Consider the following 20,511-nt stretch of genomic DNA (forward strand, 5'->3'; position numbering starts at 1 on the left):
AATTGACTACAAGATAATTGTGCTGACTGTGTTGGAATAACTAACAGCTGCATTTAATGGAACATTTAATTGCACTTAAAGGCTTTTCTAGAATAAGCAGTTTGCTATGCTTACACATGCTGTGGACGTGACTTGTTTATTTTATCACTATGCATTTCACTTTGCCCTCTAGGCTTGCCTTTTAATGTCTCCTCACTGTTCAAATGCTCCTTCAGAATTTATTCATCATCAAAAATAGATCTTGTATAACCTCTAGAGTCCTAAAATCTTTACCTTTGTTAAATGTATTTAGGGCTGACTGATATGGCTGCAGATTAATATCACCATAGTAATAGGAGTGTGTTTTTTTATCACAATCTGCCAAATCAAAATCATGAGTGATCATATTGATGTTCAATGTTGGAGCGACCATGGTGGTAAAAGCAGCAAAACCGGGACTTGTTTCTAATAAAGCAAATGATCAATGTTCAGAAATTAACATAAGCTAAAGCCATTTCAGTTTCCCATTAAGCTAAAGCCATTTTCCTCCTGTGCTGTATCTGTCTGTCTTCTCCCAATCACTGTTGTGCACAGAATCCTTGAACGAGCAAGCTTTTAAGCTGCCAAGTGATAAAAGCTCAGTTACCATCAGATCAATGCTAAGCTTCACACCCTGCATATATAGGCCTATACAGTATTACACCACAGCTCTGAAAAAGGGGAGGTAATGGGGAGCAAGTCAACTACACATTGGTGACAAATTACTGGAAAAATCAATACAAAGGTTTGGACATTATCCGGAGTTTCCCTTTCAAAAAAGTAGCACACAGCAGGATATTCTCCGTGTCAGACACATTCTCACCTCAGTTTGGTTTAGGCAAGGGGCTCAACTGGGTAGAGCATGCAGAAGGCAGGACATGATGAGGATTACAGCGCGGTCATAGCAGGTCCATAATTTGGCCATAAACAACCGAGTCTCTTGTTGTTGCTTGACGATTTGAACGTCGGCCCTTACCGAGGAAGTTCCCAAATCTTGTTGTCTTTAAAGACATTTTCTTTGCTGTTTTTGTGTGTGTAAATGACCCTTCTTCTTCACCCTATGATGTTTGCTTTCTTCCAGTTTTGCGTGTGTGTCTGTGTGTATGATATCCTATCATAACCTATTCAATTGTTATAAGGCGACCAGACACAAAAGGTTCATGTGAAACGGCGATGTGACAGTTACGTTTTGGCACCAAAATGAGTATTTAAGATTAGAAAAAGGGTTGTTGTTTGGGTTAAAACACTGGTCCCTTAGGGCCTCATGACAGAAACATCAACACACCTACTTGCTCGCTGTAAATTCTCCAATGACTGGCTCTATTCACACATGGGCTCCTGGGTGAAACCCTGTGTGTATGATATCATACAAAAATCTATGCAACTGTTATATCTTACGAAATTAAGGTGACCGGTCACAAAAGGTTCATGTGAAACGGTGATGTGACAGTTAAGTTTTGGCACCAAAAGGAGTCTTAGAAAAACATTTGTGGTTTGGATTTGGATATGTTTTAAACCATCAACCTGCTAGGGACTGCAGATGAAAATTAGCCTGTATGGCTAAATCTGGCACATTTACAGGTTGGACTCTGTACTCATGTTGATTAATGTGCGTTGTCCCTTTTAAATAAAGACATCTAAAAAAAAAAAAACACTGGTCCCTTAGGGATAGGGTTACAACCCAACACTAACCCTAACCGTAATGATAGAAACATCACCACACCCACTTGCTCGATGTGAATTCTCCAATGAGTGGCTCTATTCACACATGGGCTCAATCCGAGATTACACAGAGATCTTTGTACTGGGGAGTTGGGTTAGTTTCATGTCCAATCCGACTGAAATGGACATTTGCGTTCTCACATACAGCTCCACCGGGATGTCTAGATAATCAGGTGTGCAGTGCATGTGTGAAAGGGACTTTATTAAGGTGGTTGATCACCGCAAGCTGTTGTAACAGCTTAAGTGCTCCTTGTCTGAGTCTGGAACTCTGTTAGAGGGGATGAATACTATTCTTTTCCTCTTACAGTATTTAGTCTTTTAATGATGGTGGTCGAGAGGGCTGTCTAACACATGCATCTAAAATATCCATAAGTACTCAACTGAGGTGAGATCTGGTAAGTGCAAATGTATTTTCATCAAACCATTCACATAGCTCTCTCATGCCCTGTAAGCATCTACATTTTTTATGTTTCTCCACTCATTTATTCAGGTTTTGCCTTTAATTTGTCACCAGTCTGTATATTCAAGCAGCACGCAAACATTCCCAAGTGAGCCCTGAAGGCATCCTTTTTAGCTTCATATTACACTCCGTCTGTGAAAATGTAGCTGTGGCTGCTGCCAGACGCACTGTTCAGGGAAACACTGCTGCTTGGAAAGTTGACATAGTTCCACTCCCAGACAACACAGCGGCCCAGCGCGGTGGCTCAGGGCGTGTCGTTTCAACTTGGAGCAGGTGAGAGCCAGAGCCAGTATGCGTGTTGTTGCAAAAAGCAAGTATATGACATAGCAAACAAAGAAAGGAAGCAGGATTATATAAACAATAATACACATAAAACAAATGTTCATTAATTAATATGAAATGTTTAATATATCAAACTAATTAAATGTATTATCATTCTTTCTATCAAACTTGAATAAGCAGGGAGTCTTCACTATATACTATCTGATTTTATTGAGAAGCCAGAACTGAACTTTTAAAGCTGATAAATTGAATAAAATGAACATGATGAACGGAAATGATGATAAGTTGGCAATTAAAATACCTGTATTATCTAAATCAGATCTTGCACAGTATGTAAAAGAAGATAGCCTCTGTGTTATTGGTGTGGGGCCTCAGCAGGGCGAAGCAGCACTTAGCCTGTTAACATGGTCCACTGATACACATGGCTCTGAGGCACATCCATTATTTAAAAATGCAAGACTTTAATATTATTAGAAGACCAGTTAGGTGGGAGCGTTTTGCTGATGAAGATTCATCAATGCTGCAAATCCCTCATATGAATAATTCCACAAAAAACAGCATAAAATGTCACTTAGTGAGCTTGTGTTGTCAGAGTGAGCAACAATGGGCTTTAAATGGCTGCACTTTCTGCTTGCTGGGGAAAAAAGTACGGGATAGCATTAATGTTTCATGAAAATCATCAGTCATTTCAAATTCGCCTCATACCCCGCACCTTTCAAGAATCGTTGGCATAATCACCACTGCATAGTAGATGTGCAAATCCCCATTAGCATCTGAGATACGTTTCCGGCTGTTTATTCAGTCTTTGAGGATTTCAATGCATGTTTTAAGACCACTTTGTTGCACTGGCTTACAATTTAATGTCAACCAGTGAGGGATAAGCTCATAAACTTTAAGCAAGAAAAAGGGGAAGGAAATAGCATCAAAATGAGATTATTGTGTGTTTGTAAGAAGAAGAAAAAAGCCCCTCGAAGCCACAGGGGAGCAGAGGGGAACCTTTGGTAGAAGAAAGTGGAATTTAATACTGTATGTGTTGTTATGTTCACTAAGACTCTCTAAGGGAAGCTACCAGTCACTTTAAAAGGGCCAAGAGAGCAAATGTGATTCTGTGTATTTATTTGTGCTGTTCAGGCTTCACTTCTTTAAACCAGCGGCAGATTAAAGACAAACAGCTGGAAGAAGTGAACTTCTTTGACATCGGAAGTCAAATATGAGACTAAAGCCATCTATTTATCCCATACAATTATCTGAGCTTCTTAACCCTTCACATATAAGGGAAGAGATGGATCTCAAAGGTTGAAGTGGTTGAAGACAAGGCGAAAAGACAAAAAAGAAGGACAGTGATGTTCCTTTCTGAATAATGAAGATGCTAAAAAAAATCTGCCCGCAATGAATTATTCATTAACTCTTGTGATAACGGAGCGCTTTGTTTTTTTGTTGTTTTCTTTTGTTGTTTTTTTATCCTGCCATCGAAACTGCCCCCAAACTCATGGAGCCGTGTTCTCTGCAACCGTTCCTCAGCAGACATTATCTGATTTCTGAAGCTTGCCTCTGAATTGCTTCTCTTCGACGGCAACAAATGAAGCGTAACGTCGCACGACTGACTGAACAATCAAGGCTCGTGCGGCAAATTGGGTCAAACATTCCTCAACACTTTTCCTCCCCGTTAATGATATTCTCCTCCTAACTTTGGTTTAATGAATCTCCAATACAGAGAAGCCTGGACTGCAAATCAATGGTAAGAGCGTTGATTGATGCAGCATTTCCTGTGTAACTGCTGCACCTCGATACTGGGCTGAAAGGCCGGCTGAATGAGGGCTGTCTGTACTCGTCTCATCTCTTCTGTTCAGTCGCATATGACACTCATACCACAAAATGTTTGACAAATGATGGAGGCTCTCAAAGGAAATTACTGAAATGGAGGGGCTGATTCATCACACTGTGTAACAGTAGAGACCTTTTCTTTCCGCCCTCCCATCTCATTTTTCCCGTCTTTGATTATTTTCCAGTGCTGCTACACTTTCTGGCCTTAAGACCAGGCATTTCTAAAAAAAAATATGTTATCTCTTAAAACCAAGGGGCCAGTGTTCTTCTTAAAGGCAACTTTGTTTTGGCATCCGTCTTCATCGGGGTGAGGTAAAAACCCATGTTTGGAATTAAAGGCTGCTGACTTTCTGAATATTTTACATCAGTCACCTGAAAATGCCTTACAAACAAACGTACCCTAGAGGGCTCTTTCTCTATTCATCTCAATCAGTGGTTTTTAGCAGCACTTTGGTTCAGTGGCGGCTGCCAAATCAGCTCAACGTCCTCTTGCCAATTCACTTTAGAGAATATAAAGTTTTATCTCTGATGGACTGTATAGCAGGGCATCACTAAGGCCGAGTCAATGAAAAATGGGCTGCAGCTCAGAAAAAGGCAAGCAATTTAGCGCTTTAGCTGCAGCTACACAGAATAAGGTGTATAGACCCTGATGTTTCTGCTCTTCCAGTGGAGCGCTGTGTTAGAGCTCCCTACTTGCTGATGACTGCATCATTTACTATGTACAGTCTAGGCATGTACATTAATAGAAAATTGTGAGCTTGCATAACAGATCATCACAGAATTACTAGGGGTGTGAAGGGGAAGCTAGTTTTACTTAGTATTTTCACATGTCATGTATGATATGAAATCAAGTTACCCAGTTGAATATTTAACCAAATGAGGTGGAGGCAATTTCCCACAAGCGTGTGGAGGACAAAACACTTTGTAGAAATCCTGCTAACTGTAACACCTATACTCACTTTATCTTATTAAGATTGTTTTGGTAGGTACCGTTGGGTAACAAATACTACTGCTAATAACAATATCATAATTCTAGTAACAAAATAAATAAAGGATTTTGATAATCAATTCAGTCACCAATAAAAAATGCCAAACATGTGCCAAACATGCTAGTTTTCTAATGTAAGGATGTCCTGTTTTTTTTTGACGTATCACAAATATGTTTGTACTTAAAGTCTGTGTTCAAATTCCACGTAGGGAGGAGGCCAGAGTGGATGGGTCAAACAAACATGGGACTTTTACCAGGAGGACACTGTTTGTGTCCTGTGTGAAAACAAATGTCAACATTGACTTATTTTACCTAACGTATGTAAGTTAACTTAGTTACCTAACCCTAACCCCTAACCCTAAACCACTTAATGTCCATACGTAAGTAAAACGAACATACTTATTTTAAACCAAACAACTTTCTTTTCCTATTGAACCCGGATCCCCCGAGTGGGAGGTGAGACCTTACCATCGGCGCCACCAACCCTGATATCGGCTCCAGTCTTTATTACTTACATCATCACACCTGGAACCGGAGGCCAGTGCAAAATAAATATTAAACAATAACATTAAACCCCAACCCTAACCCTAACCCACTTACTGTATGTACGTAAGTACAATTACGAACATACTTAATTTAAACCAAGCCACTTTCTTTTCCTAAACCTAACCAAGCATTTTGTTTGCCTAAACATAACCAAACTGGTTACTTATGTTTAGATATGAGCATGTGTTGATCTGCTGCCACCAGTGGGGGTGCTATTTTAGGAAATGCTCATGTGGATCGTGTTAGAAGCTAGAAACAAATGACCTATGTGGTCCTATGAGTTGAAGGACTTGCTGGTTTTACCAAAAGACACAACAGTAAAAACAAAACAGGTCCCACCACAGATCTAAAGAAAAATCATAATAAAGCAATACATGGGGATCTATTAGTCAGGTGAGATGTGTTTGGGTGTGGTACATCCAATCTCAAAACTACCACTGCAGAGGCTTGTGAAATCACAGCAGACAGCACAAAAAGACTGAAGAAGCAGACAGTGTCTCAGATGTGGGTGTGTTTGCAGGTTGCTGATGGTACATACATTCCATGACGTTAATCTGTTTTTTACCACAAGTGAGTGCAAACACATTAAAGCGATGTGAGGTAACGCGTTCCTCAGAAAGCAAAGAGAATTCAGTCTGCGGTGCGAAGAGCAAACTCAGCCGATTCAATTCATTCTGCCTGATAACAACTGACATAGTGATGAATGAACACACCCTGAAGGTATTAAGCAGTAGAAGATGCAAGGTGATATTTACATCATAAGCATATCTTGATATGCATAGCATGCTGCTCCAACGAGCCTGTGCACACATGAAAGAGCAAAGAGGGAAGTAAACCGTACTGCTCGCTCTCATTGAGTGTACATGTTTACTTCAATGTCACATTTAAAGCACTGTAAAGTGCTTACAATGCCGACCAGCTAAATAATTACACAATACTCAATACTTTTGAATCGCAATACTTCTAGAATCGCAATAAATGAAAACCGCGATACAGATCGAATCTGCACCCATGTATTGTGAAAGAATCTAATCATCCCAGCCCTATTAATTATATAGGCTATTATAGGTATTTTACTAAAATGAATGTTTGACTTTCAGTTTCATTTTTCAGCTACATTTTTGGCTCATTATGGCTACCAAGTCCTTACATTATCAATTGTTTTCCATATCAAAGCTTTTATTTCATAATAGTGCAGGGGATCACAAAAGTGGGACTGTATATTGATTGGTGTTAAGAACGCAGACATTATAGAGATCTTTTTTAGTTAAGTATGTGTCTCTATCACACATGCAGCTCTTTTGCGGTTAGAGCATTGGTTGCAATAAAACTGCATGTCAAATGTCCAAGTAAAATCCTAATACATCAAACAAATAAGCCAGCTGTAAGATAGTAACCTACAAAGTGACTGTTACTTTTAAATAATGCTCCAACACATTAAAAAACATGGTGGCATTCACATTTTTATATTACATTTTAGAAAGTATCAAAATGAAAAACAATACACATTAAAATCTCATTTAAATTCATAAGTACACAGCAATTATGCTGCATCTAAGACTGGCAACGACAGCTCATTCACGCTCGGCGATTCTCATAGTAAAAAACGTATTTCCCGGCATGAACGTTTTCCAGGTGCACAGAAACAAAAACAGCAACTTTAAGAGAAAGCAACAGAAAGATTTGTCACTGTAAAGTGTCTTGTTCATGGGATGGTTTGCTCGTCACAGTCACATTTGCATAATGGTTGTATCACCCTAGAATGTGTCATCTGCAGGGAAGATATGCCCACAAACGACATACTGTATATGTTCAGGTGAAAAAAATTGATTGATTTTTGATTGTGATTGTTCCTTGTCTACTATCGACAGTCAACACTGATTTAATGGCTTAATTAAGTAATTTGAACCCAAATCATGATAATTCCCCAACCCTAACCAAGCAGTTTTTCGGTTGGATTTATGAAACTTTTTGTCGTTTAATTTGGACGACTTCTTAGCAAAAACAACTATCTAAAAATATTTAATTCATCAATGGTACCAAGTAAGCTCAGGAAACATCTTGAGACAAAACCCTTTGTAGCCAACACATATATTGGGTGCTTTAAGCAACTAAAGGTAAATAAAAATTAAAAAAAAACATAATCAGTGCATGATGTCATGTGTTTTAACATTTAGCCATTTAGGATACTTATACTTTATTAAATGTTTAGCTAACAGGAATAGTGTGACAGGACAATACGCTTTCTTGCAGAGAGTAAGATGAGAGGCTTGATACCATCTCATGTCTGTATGGTAAATATGCACCTGGTAAGCTTAGCTTAGCATAAAGAGTGGGGGGTTGCTTTAAAAAAAAAATTGGAACCACTGTTTTAAGACATATTTTGCAGTTTTAATGTGAAGTAAATCTGTTAAGTAATAGAGCTCTCCTCACCAAAGGCGTACTCTCTGGATCATTTTCCCTAATGGCACTGTGTAAATATTTATTTGGAGGAGTACTGCTCCTGAAGTAACTGGAGGTAACCTAGGAAACTGTCACTACTGCCACTGGGTTTTTGGCTAGAACATTAGGTGAGGTCTTAAAAGTGCATTCACTACGAAGGGTTCATTAATTAAAAATGGTAAGAACAGCAGCTGAAGTTCATCATTCCATATAGGGTTTGGTCTGCTCTATGTCCTTAAAATTATGTTTTAATAATGTGCAGCATTATGCTATTCTGCATATGAAGCAGGCCACAGTAGGCCACTGAGGGCCTGTTGATGGGTCACCAACTGCATACAGTAATTGGTAAGTACTTTGCAAGTACTGTCCACTGTAGAGTGTGATTTTCTTAATTTGTTCAAACACTTATACCCAACGGGGAGCACAAACACCATTATTATAGCAAAACCATAACAAGCACATAAACAGCAAGAATTATGTTTTGTATTCACTGTACAAAATATGTTGTCACCTACTGTACTCCACAAAAAAAAGAAAATACGATAAATCTTTGGCTTGTCTAAGCGTGAATAGCTTCTCTCAGAACAATTAACTAAGCTTTAAAACTACAAACCAACTGCCGTTAAGTGGATTTCGTAACATTCATTAGGGCAGCAGGTTTGCATGCACAGTAAAACAATACGAGTCAATATTTCATGGTAAAGAGCCCATAATATTCTATTATCACCATAATAATTTGTATAAACTCAATGTCATGTAGGTCAGTAACTCTATAACTCAATGTTTGTAATGTTTGCCAGTAAAAATAAAATGGTTGAAAGGGTGTATGCTGAATACATCTGGAGACTAAATCCAGAGAGACAGAAAAAAACTAGACCCTGGGTGGCAATAATAGCTCTTTTCATTAATATGAGCTAAACCTGCTGATAGAGTTCCCATTTGAATGCTCTATACTGGCTATAATTTCATTAATTCTTTAGTGAGTGAGCTAATCAAGACCACTTGCTATGTTATGAAAAATACAACAATTACGTTTATCCACTAAAACACTATCTAATCTGAACAATGTCGCCATGTAATGGCTGTAATCATCCATGAAAAAAAATCCAACAATAGGGAAAATTTAAAGCTCTGGCAAATATGTACCTGCTTTTTTACTGCCATCGCGTCAAAAAGCGTTGCTTGGTCAGGTGCCTTTTGCGTTTGTTACTGATGCAAAAAGTCTTCTTTAGCTTCATATTTAGACGCACTTGGTAGGGACTCTTGGCGCCACTTTTTGACGCTCTGGGGCGGGAGTCTGGGCGTCACTATTTGACGATCTCAGGCCTCACCTGTAGCCCTTTGGCGTCATACTTTTTGATGCTCTGGGTCGGGATGTACATTTATCTGACATGCAGCACAAGAATGGGACAATTAGGTTTAGGAAAAGATCGTGGGTGGGGTTACAAAATGTAAGTTTTTTTTCTAGTGACATGAAGGTCTCTTGGCTGAAAGTCCTGTGTTGTTTGAACCCATCGACCACCCCAACCAACCTTCTTACAAAGATTTTCGGTCTTTCATACTACTTGCTACCGTTGCCGCTCTTAATACTATGTCATCTTACAGCGCCGCGGTCAAGCTGCTGCTATGCCCGGTGCGTTCCATTTAAAAGCACATTTTTTTTCTGAGAGCCACTGACCAAGCGTCACTATTTTACGAGTTGGGAGTGAGAAGGGGATGGTTTTTTTATTGCTATTGTTTGACTCAGAGCAGCAAGCTTTTACCTTGATGGCAGTGGAAGCGATCTGGATGTGGTGCAGCTTGTGCAGGGTGCTCTCCCTGTCAATAAAGTAGGAGGCAGCCAGCTGGTGCAGAGCTTCCAGAGTCACAGCTGTGCCATTGGGTTCACTCACTTCAGATGTCCGACTCAACTTCCGCTTGTCCACAAAGATCATTAATGACTCTTCCCCTGAGAATACATACACACACACAGACACATACACACAGTTCATTAATGACTCATCCCCTGTGAACATGCACACACACTGTTCTCAGTGGTGTAATGATAAATATTAACCCATTAACACCTGCCAGCGCTAATTAAACCATCACATAGGCAGATAAACATGGTAAAGGTGGAACGCTAATTAGAAACTTAGCTGCCTCTGGTCATTTTATACTGTGGTCTACGTTGTGTTATTGTGATAAGTCTGTGGCTACAGTATAGTGCACAAATTGAGATGCTTTATGAAACACCAAGTCTTTTAATACGAACAGAGCCAAAGCTTTCAGAGCACACTGTATTGACAAACGGTGGAAAGAGTGAAAGATCAATGGAAAAATCCTTTTCTAACAGCATTAGCTTTCATGGGGAATTTGGTTTTAATTTGGAAAGACTTTAGAACTAACAATGTACATTTCCACTGGGGATACAGTGTAGATAAAGGTTAGCGCTTGTCTCCACAAAAATGTCAAAAAAAACTCTCAATTTTAATAACTCACTTTGTACTTTATTAAGTCCTGAAATCGTAAAAAAAATAAAAAATGTGTTTCCAATACAAATAAAGTTACAGAAATAATATGGTATAATGGTCTTAATTGCATTGCAACAAGCTTCTTTATTTTGACACATTTCTTCTATAAAAAAATCATCACATTTTATTTCAAGAATTATTAACGTTAAAATATGCTACATAAAGCACCTTTAAAACACTTGCACACTGCTTAGATAAAAACAACCTATATGTTCCTTGCCACTGGGTCAGGGGTTTTCAAAGTTTTCTGACTGTGGGCCTTCTCTCAGACAAAGCTTAGTTTACTTGCTTAGTTTCGCTCAATTCCTGGATGCCTATGGGATGGGAAAAGCCCATCATGACTATGTTATTTGATCCCGTAGACACTCAACAATTGAGCCAAGATAGCCTAATACTGCTGTTTGACACAACTTCAAAATACACCAAATACATAAAAAGGCTGTCCTCAGGCATTTATTAGTTTCTGACTCTGGGAAAGTGAGACAAACAGTAAAATTCTCAAATACTACTGTAAGTCTGAACTATATTTTTAAACAAATCAATGTCATAACTAATGTGATATATTTTTTCACTTCCTTTCACAGAGGAAACTGTTTGGAGCCCTCCTGGGAGCCCCACTTCCCACTCAACTGTAGTCTCAGCTGTAGGTAATATCAGGCCATGCTTTAGCTCCTGTACTTCTTTCTTTTTGTTTGCAACACACAAACGTGATTGTCTTTTCAATATATTTTAAATACTGTTGGTTATTCATCATGGCTTTGAGAGTTTATGCACAAGAGACACAAGATGAAAAGAGCCAGAAGAGGAGCTGGAAGGAGATGGTGCAGCAGATAGCCACGGGAGCTTTGCTGCACAGTACTCTGGCTAACTCACATCCATTGTTATGGAAACTGGGGATTCTTTTTGTTTAACAACTCCAAACATAGATTGTACATTTTGAATCAGACAATATGAGCTTAAACAACCACAAAACAATCCAGCAGTCACAGCTGAGACAATATTTAGTCACACATTTAGTTGTTTGAGCACACAAGAAGCTTTAGAGCTTCAAATACTGCTAGATCTTTGACCATTTTAAAAGATCACTCTTGTATGGCAATTCTCCTTCATTTGATAGCTGATGGTCTACAGCAACAATGACGGACAAGCAGAGAAAGATGTTGATGACATGGTACCAACTTAGGACACTATGGTTGAATATATTCGGAACAGGAAAAAAAAAGTCCCCTTAACCTTTTCCTATTTAAGGGTTTCCACCACATCTGAACAAACAATGGGTTAATTAGAGCAATAATGGAAAGCATCAGCTTTCTTTGATGCAGACTCATCGCATAGTTCTATGTAATTTACTGCTGCATGACTGTGATGTATGAATGGTTGTTGAAAAGGAGTTCAGAGTCCTCCAAAGTAGTAAAGTTCTAGTGAGTGTTTAAAACAATTATGAAATACAGTAAAATTACATTTTGTTTCACTCACTACTGAATTTAGACCCTTGTTGCTCAAATTGAAATACTAGTAAAGTTTCACAAGCCTTAAAAAGGTTCCTGGAAGGTTTCCTGTTTGGAATAGGGCCACATGTTAATCTTGGGTTTTCCCCCTTGTGTTAAGGTAGGTCAATAAAAACAAAGACAATCACAGCCTGTCTACTTTATTTACCTCCCAGTGTTGCAGACAGCAGGAAGTGGGTTCCGTATTTCTTGATAATGTTGTCAGTGATGGCGCTGAGACTGGGCCTTCTTCCCAGCTGCCTAATCGTCTGGAGGAACTCTGGGTCCAGCGGCAAAGGAAAGCCATTGTTCTCTTGTCTCTCCAGGGCCACGCTGTTCACCTTCCAGCGGCCAAACTCCCTGCAATGTCACAGAAACACATGCTAAGAGTAAGCAAAGGACACACAACACATGAATGCTACATACAGGCACATTTGAGAAAAGGACAAGGGTCCAACAGAAGCAAGACATATGGACGATTCATAGACTAAATGCACCAATTCTATTGTTTTCTGCTTCTTGAAAATCAGGAAAATTTGACCCACTGTTGTGATTTTAAAGTAGACAAAACACAGCTTGCCCCTCACATGGAGGCTCTTATTCGGATCTTTTCCTGGCGAGCCGTAAAATATGTCTGCACAACCTCTGAGTCAATCTTTTGTACTACTCTTTAGAACATGAACAGGTAACTGTCCAACCACAGCGCCTCAAAAACGTGACATGAGAGGAAAAAGATTGCCCTATTTTTTTTAAATCGGGGGAGAAACAGTGTTTTTCACTATTATCTGAGCCTGAGAGAGAAATGGCATGAGAAGGTAAATTGTTGACAAATACTAGACATTAATAACTCCATACACATGTCCTTATAGCTGCGTAAAACTACATTATAGTGTGTTGCAGAGTAAAGTTATGGCAGTTTGTAAGATGCTTATAAATGCTAAATATGTATACTTAAAGTAAACTAATGAATGGTCTCATGCGTTTCTACCTCCGGCTCAGAGAATTGCTTTGAACTATAGTGAAAAACATTGTGTTTTTAAATAACAGCGCAATCTTTTCTCATCTGGTGTCACTATTGGAGGCTTTCAGTGCCTCTTTTGTTGGTAACAGGCTTCAACTGAAGTCGTTTGATACTCAGCCTGGGCTTGGAGCATGCCAGCTGCCTTTATCTACCAATTGCAGACTGATTGCTGCTGCTTGATGCATAGATTAGCTCTATCCAAACATGGTTCTAGGGAAATGGTAGACCTTTCAATCACTGTTGGGTCAATGGTTAACACAAATAAAATTGGACATGCACTTGCATGAATTTACCTTTGAATGTGTTTTTGCTTTGTAAAGGTGAGATTTACATGTAAAAATACACCATGTTATGTCAGAGAGTGGCTGCAACACAAACCATATATCTTCTTATTAACATATCTCTCCTAAAAACTCTGCATCTACACTTCTTGTTCAGATGAAGTGCTGGGAAGGTCTGTTTAAAGAATAATCCATTATAAATAAGAAGAGTGAATATTTGAAAAAAATATCTTCTTCACCACCTTCTCCACTCCCACCTCCCACCAAGACAAATCTAAAGCAAAACAAAAAAATATTGTAATTTCATTTTGAGAATTAAATACAGAGAGGAATGAACATCTTCAATGTAAGCTGAGCAATATCCATGACTCAGACAATCCCACAACATTTGAGAAGACTCATGCAAATACTTAGTTTTGACTTAATTGCAGTTATTTCAGAGAAAATCAACAAATAATTTGTTTAACACTCAACCATTTCATCTGTTTCTTATTAATCTTGATTTGATAATGCGAAGATGCAGTCTGGAGGATGCTGTAACAAGACAGATTAGCAGCCACCTCCCATTTTAATTTTCTGCAATTTGGATACCAGTTCTACAGATTATTGGTTAATATGACAATGGCCTATGAACTGAGACAAAGACAATATTTTACTCTTTAATTTTTATCCAATCTTAACTGCATTCATCAGTGTTGGGACACTAGTGAAAAAAATTACATTCACATTCATTTGGAGTTGTGTTTTCGTATACTGTACGAGTGAAAGTCCAATATTCACTCACCTTTATCATTAATTTGGTCTCCACCAACTCCTGAGAAAAAATATCTGGCTTTCAGCTGCTAAACGTTCCACTTTCTTTACCAGCTAGTCAATAGCTTTGTCTGTCTGCTGTTTAGTGTACAGTGGGTTTATCAGAGCTTGTTTGCTGAAAATAGCTGCCTGCTGCTGCTGGAAACAGGATTGAGGGGCACTGAGACTGAACCATACTGTGGTGTAAAAAAAAAGCATTGCAGGTGGGTTATAATTATCTGTGGGTTTATTGATGGGTGGCGGTTAAATAGGCTATCTATTGTTACATTAGGTTGTATTTTTGCTTCAATGTGAAGTGACTTTAAATTTGTCAGCTATATCATTCACTGGATTAGCCGAAAAACAGACATTCCCATCTCGTTGATTAATCTATGTGGAGTCTTAATTGATTTTAACAAACTGTGCAATTTATCAGAGATTTTCAATAACATCAGTATCACTTTATCTATATCACCAACCCCTAGCAGAATCCCATTCAAACATTTTGCTTCTGCAACAGACAGGACTGCACAAAGTGACAAACTGTTTTACAGCATTTTTTTTCTTCCAACACTGCTTGCTCGTCCTCCGTTTGCAAAGTAGCAAATAGGGACTTTGGGTTTCCTGATGTGTTTCTCTCTCTCTAACATATATACAACCCCCAACACCCTACAGACACACACCAACTCCCTCATGCAAAGACACTCTTGCCCACACACATGTATTGACGCAGCCTGCAGCTGCAAACATCTAAACAAAGCTGTCATTGCTGCAACAACTCTGCTATCGCCCAGAATATCGCAGAGCCCCCATGGGTGCGGGTGTAGCTGCCAATCAATTTCTCACCAATAACAATGACCCCCTGAGAAAAATATAAACAGGAAAACAGCTCATTAAAGCCCGTTTCATATCTGTGTTTCTTCATAACGAGCGGCCATTAGTGTTTCTCTCCATCCGCTGGGGCCCGGCTAAAGAAGGTAGCAGAGCAGAGAGAAAGGGAGAGAACTTAACCGTGATCAACAGTCGCCACAATGCCTTGCCATGCTGCTCGCTAATGGACATTTATGATTGGTGCCAAGGCTAAGCTGGCAGATACAGCACACACACATGCACGCACATGTACACACACACACGCACAATGTAACCTCACCTTCTGCATGCCACTCACAAACACACATGAAAAGATCTTTCGTTTCATGGAAGACTGCAGGTTTATTTCACCCTTAACTCCTCTCAGTGAGATGCTGAGTGACTGAAATAGCCTATCACAGACACACACACACAAGTATATTTCACCTGCAGCTCTGTGAAGCAGGGGGTTGCTGCACATCTACCTGTAAGCCCCCCCCCCCGACACACACACACACACACACACACACACACACACACACACACACACACGCGCCGAACTCCCCTCTGAGTGAGCTGGAGCTGCAGGAGCTAAAGGAGCCATGATCAGAGCAGGGGAGTTGTACCCTGCTACCTGTCCATCACAGCCCGTCTCAGATCCATCACAGCGTACAGGCAGCCTGAGGGCGTCGCTTGGTGCCCAACATAACAAATCAGGGAATCAACCCAGCGAATAACCTGCTGATACAGTCGAGACGCGCTACCGAGCATAGCACTGCAGATTGTGTCTGTTCAGTACAGTATGTGACTGAGCGTGCTCTGTAAATGTCTGCTATTGCTAATGTTATCTCCTGAGGCATGTTAACAGGGAAATTGTCTTGGAAATTAAATTACACTTACACGACACATCATTGTGTATTTTAATAACACAAAATACATTTTAGAGAAGCTATCGGAAAATGTAAAACTGCCTTTCAGGACAAAGGAGCCTCTTGTAATTTACTTCAGACATTTTGAAACACTACTATAAAACTAGAAGGGCAGTCTGAGAGCCAAGACCTCCGCCAACCAAATGCCCTATCTTGCATTGTTAAAGGTGCAGTAGGTAAGACTTAAAACCTTCTGTCATATTTGCTGAAACTGACCCTATGTTGTATGTCTGACCCTAATGCAGGTCATTTAAAAAGCCATCCGGCTCCTCTGGCGGAGGGGCTTAGGAGACTGTTTTGGGCTTTAGCAAGGGGTGGAGAGACTGAAAAGTTGTTGATGTTCAAATTGTTTGGCTAAGTCCTGGATCATCGCAATCCTACCTACAGCACCTTTAATAATTTGAAAAATGATTTGTGTATCCGCCCTGTGATTTGGATCCTCTCCAAAATTGAAGGGGTTGTTCCATTCCCCATGCTACACCCTTCACCCAAATTTCATGATTTCATGGGCCAGGAGTTTTACCGTAACCATCCTGACAAACAAACCTAAAACATAACCTTCTTGGTGGTAATATAAAAATATGGCTGCTAATTAGATCTTTTGATTTGTTTAAGCACCAAGTAAAGTTCCAATAAAATGTCATACTGTACCTGGGTTCTATGTGATATTGTATATCACATGGACAATTACAGTGGCACTGGCCCACATACACTATTGTTTAGATCAGCCTCAATGTCATTATTCTTTGTGAAAAACAAAGGCATTCTGCAGGGTTAAAGTCTGATCCTCTGGTTTATAAAAAGACCACAAGTTATGCAAAGCCTGCTTCATAATTCTGTAAAATGATTGGAAACCACACAGGGCCATTCCACATCTTTAAAACAAAAACCATGCTAAATCAGGTAACAGTAATGCATAGCCAAAAAACCTTTCAGAGAGATTTGCGCATGAATTCTGTTGTTTGTTCCTATTAACCTGAACAACTCCGTGGCCCATTTATGATCTTTACACAGAAGTCACATATGACTGATATAACATGAAGACTTCATGGTATTGATGCGTAAACTGAAACCTCTGTAACATGATAACAATTTACACAATGTTCATGCACACTATTTTCCAAACAGCAAGTAGATTCATTTTGTATGGGTTTTAAAAATATATATAATTTAGGGTTAAAATCCCTCTTCAGGCTGCAAGTTAATTAGTCTAGCATGAATGAGCTTTACAATTCTTCTGTTGCTGGTGTCTCACTCATGCTAATGTTAATGTGTTGAGCTACGATGCATTCTCATTTGAACTCATCATCAGAACATTCGACTGTCACGGGGAAAGAAGACAAAGAAAAAAAAAAGAGAAAGAAAAAATAACTTGAATTATCTTTGCAGGTGTTCCAAATATTTGCATGCATACGCAGCGAGCTGATTACCTCTAAAGACGGTTTTCCTTCATCTCTCATTTTCTCGCTGTTTCACTCAGATACTGTGTAATGACTTTACAGCAGTTATGTCCAGATCATTGCTCTACATATCAAAACTCTGGATTTACAAAGCAAATGCACAATATTTACACACTGGAGAAATTGTGGATTGAGATACATTTTGTTTTCTCTTATTCTCATGTAATTAATGCACATTTATTTTGAGCCATAGTGGTGTAAAGGGGAGGAAGTTAATTAAATGACTTAACGGACTCAGAAAAGTCTCATTTCACCTCTGACTTCATGCAGGCAGGTTTTCAGGTTAATCCATCTAGTTTTTGTTGGTCAGATTATGCTCACTGGCAACGTTTTTCCCAGTGAAGAAAGTGTGTCTACAAATCGTAGCAATATAACACGGGAAAGTATGTTCCTTGTCTTGAGTCCCACATGATGTAAGCTTGTAGTATCAGTAGTATATAAAAATATTTTTTAGGAGACAGGGTAGGCCTGAAAAATCTATAAACGGCCGCTACAAAACTAGTTTGACGTTTTTTACATTGTTGTTTGTTTTAAATAATCAAAGCTCTCGGAATACAGCATTCAATTAAAAGAAAAGAAAATGGGGCAGGAGACAAAAAGCAAATACTGTGGCATCAGGTGAAAGAAAATCATTAGCTTTATTGGAAAGGGTTTACATTTTTGTAAGTCAAGAAAAAGAAAAAAGAAACTCACAAGCTACCCAACATTTACCTTTCCATGATAGACAAACTTTAGTTTATCATCAAAAGAAGACTAAGCGAGAACATATGTGTGTGTTTGTAGCTGGGTTACCCCAGATACCAAAATAACCAGTCGTGCAAAACAGTCGGTTGATGTAGACTCAATGTTATTTCAAGGACCTCCCCAAAGAGAATTGGGCAAAATGGAAGAAAAGTCCTTCATGCTTCATTCAGGAAGATAAACCCAATTGCATTAATATGGAAGACCTTGCAAACTACAGTAACTGCAACTGCTCTGCTGTTTTCAATGTTCAGATTAAAATTTTTCTTTGTCGCAGTTTGCTATTTTTCTTCTCTTGGTTTAATCTGATGTGACATTGATCCTTCTCAATACGCAGGCACCATTAGACACACAGATAAATGATTTTAGAAATTGAGAATTACAAACAGAGAGGATTTTCATTTGAGCGACATCAAAAGAAATTCTACGCATGTCGGTTGCATTTCGTGCATTTTCCTTAAAGGCATCTTCATATTGGCATTCATCAACTTTGTAAATTGAGCTTATGATGATCCAGTCTCAACAGGAGGAGAGCTGGAGAGTCAAATGAGAGTGGAAGTAGGATGGGGGAGAAATGCTGGAGAGACTTGTGTCTTTTGGTAATCCACCCACCGTGGAGACAAACGGGGAACGAAAGTGAGATCAAGACGACAGAAGAGAGTGTAATGATGTAGTTAATAGCTGCTGGTTGTGAACGCTTCAAAAAATTGACACCAACAGTTTCTCCAACATGATCAAACAAACATCAGACCATTAATTTGTGAAAATCCTATTAAAACAGCTGAGAGGTCCTATTAACAACACAGCATACTGTTTCCTGCTCATTTTGATTTTTCATGCCTTTGATGCTACCAAGTGTTACTCAAGTCCGCATTTCAAACACTCAATTACTAAGACTGTTATCATAGCCACAGGCATTCTAAAGCCCCTGTAGAGGATTAGGATGAATTGCATTTGGGGATGCAACATGGTGATAAAGGAAGCAACCAAGTCCTATGCTGAGGGGTTGAAGAAGAGTCCAACTTACTGGACATCTCATTTAGTAATGTAAGGTTGACTTTTGGTGCTTTCACATAAAATTGACACAATGAGATTTTTGATACATAATCATCAATAATGTGGAAATAATGACGAAGTGGGTTAAGGCAAGTAACGGAACAGCTAGAACAGTCTGGTAAATTCAAAACATTACATCACTTTACTGTAATGCAGCCTGCAAAACCAGGAAAAGACAAGACTTGTGTCATATCACGATATTACAATATCAAAAATTCAAGACGATATCTAGTCTTATACATCAATATCGATATAATAGCGATTAGAGATCAGTGGCCGGTCAGTCTGACATATGCCGATTTTATGCCAGTCAAATGCACTCGGGCACCGCATGATTAACATCGCGCAACAGCAACACCACACGTGCACATGCAGGGTTTCCGCTGTATGCATTTAGCAGCGGCGCACTGCCGTTCCATCAGCTGTTTATGAAATGTCATACAGTCGTAATTATACACGGCTCGAACAGTCAGCCGCTCTCTCTCTCCCCTCTGAGGCTGAAAAACTGGAACATGAAAATCGCACTCACGCGGGTCCCATGAAAAAAAAAAAAAAAAAAAAGAGACGCTGTAGTCCTCCGACATGCTGTATTAACGTTACTATTTACGCTTTCCAGGTTAGTGGGGATGCATACAGCTCAAAACCAACATTAAAAACATAGTAATATTTAAAGAGTTAAGTTTTGTTGTTAAACTGTAAAATGAGCAGTGACGTTAAATCATCTGTTTCAGGTAACGGCATTCTAGGGTACTGTCTATTTGCTGGATTGTTCCGAGGTAACCGCCGTTAGCTAACGTTAGCAGATAAGCCTGTTGACAGCAACGGCATTGTCATATTTATGCACAATGACACATAAAGCAAACTTGCTAAAAAAGGAACTACACGCTGTTTTCAGCTAACGTCACTGTTGACGTTCAAACAGGCCTGTGTGTGTGTTTTGAGAAATATCTTTATACTGCATTAAGGCTATATTTATTTTATTTTTATTTGTTATTTATATATTATTTTATTGCCATTACCTGTTTTCCCTGTTTTCATCCATACAGAAGTTTAGTTTGCTAAATTTATCACATTTTGTTTAGTTGGATATTGGATGTGAA

At 39.1% G+C, this 20,511-nt stretch overlaps 1 protein-coding gene across 2 annotated transcripts in view; it reads right to left on the reverse strand.

Moving 5' to 3' along the window:
• The window catches only part of LOC116038184 (BMP/retinoic acid-inducible neural-specific protein 3-like), a 49,174-nt gene that overhangs the window by 16,575 nt on the left and 12,088 nt on the right, over nt 1–20,511 (reverse strand). For both annotated transcript variants that reach the window (XM_031282401.2, XM_031282400.2), the window contains exons 3-4: nt 12,452–12,642; nt 10,046–10,230 (exon numbers count right to left, since the gene is read on the reverse strand). In XM_031282401.2, the coding sequence (XP_031138261.1) occupies nt 10,046–10,230; nt 12,452–12,642 (376 nt within the window). The remainder of the gene's footprint in view (nt 1–10,045; nt 10,231–12,451; nt 12,643–20,511) is intronic.

The sequence above is a fragment of the Sander lucioperca genome, chromosome 11, assembly GCF_008315115.2.
Source record: "Sander lucioperca isolate FBNREF2018 chromosome 11, SLUC_FBN_1.2, whole genome shotgun sequence".
Lineage (NCBI taxonomy): Eukaryota > Metazoa > Chordata > Actinopteri > Perciformes > Percidae > Sander > Sander lucioperca.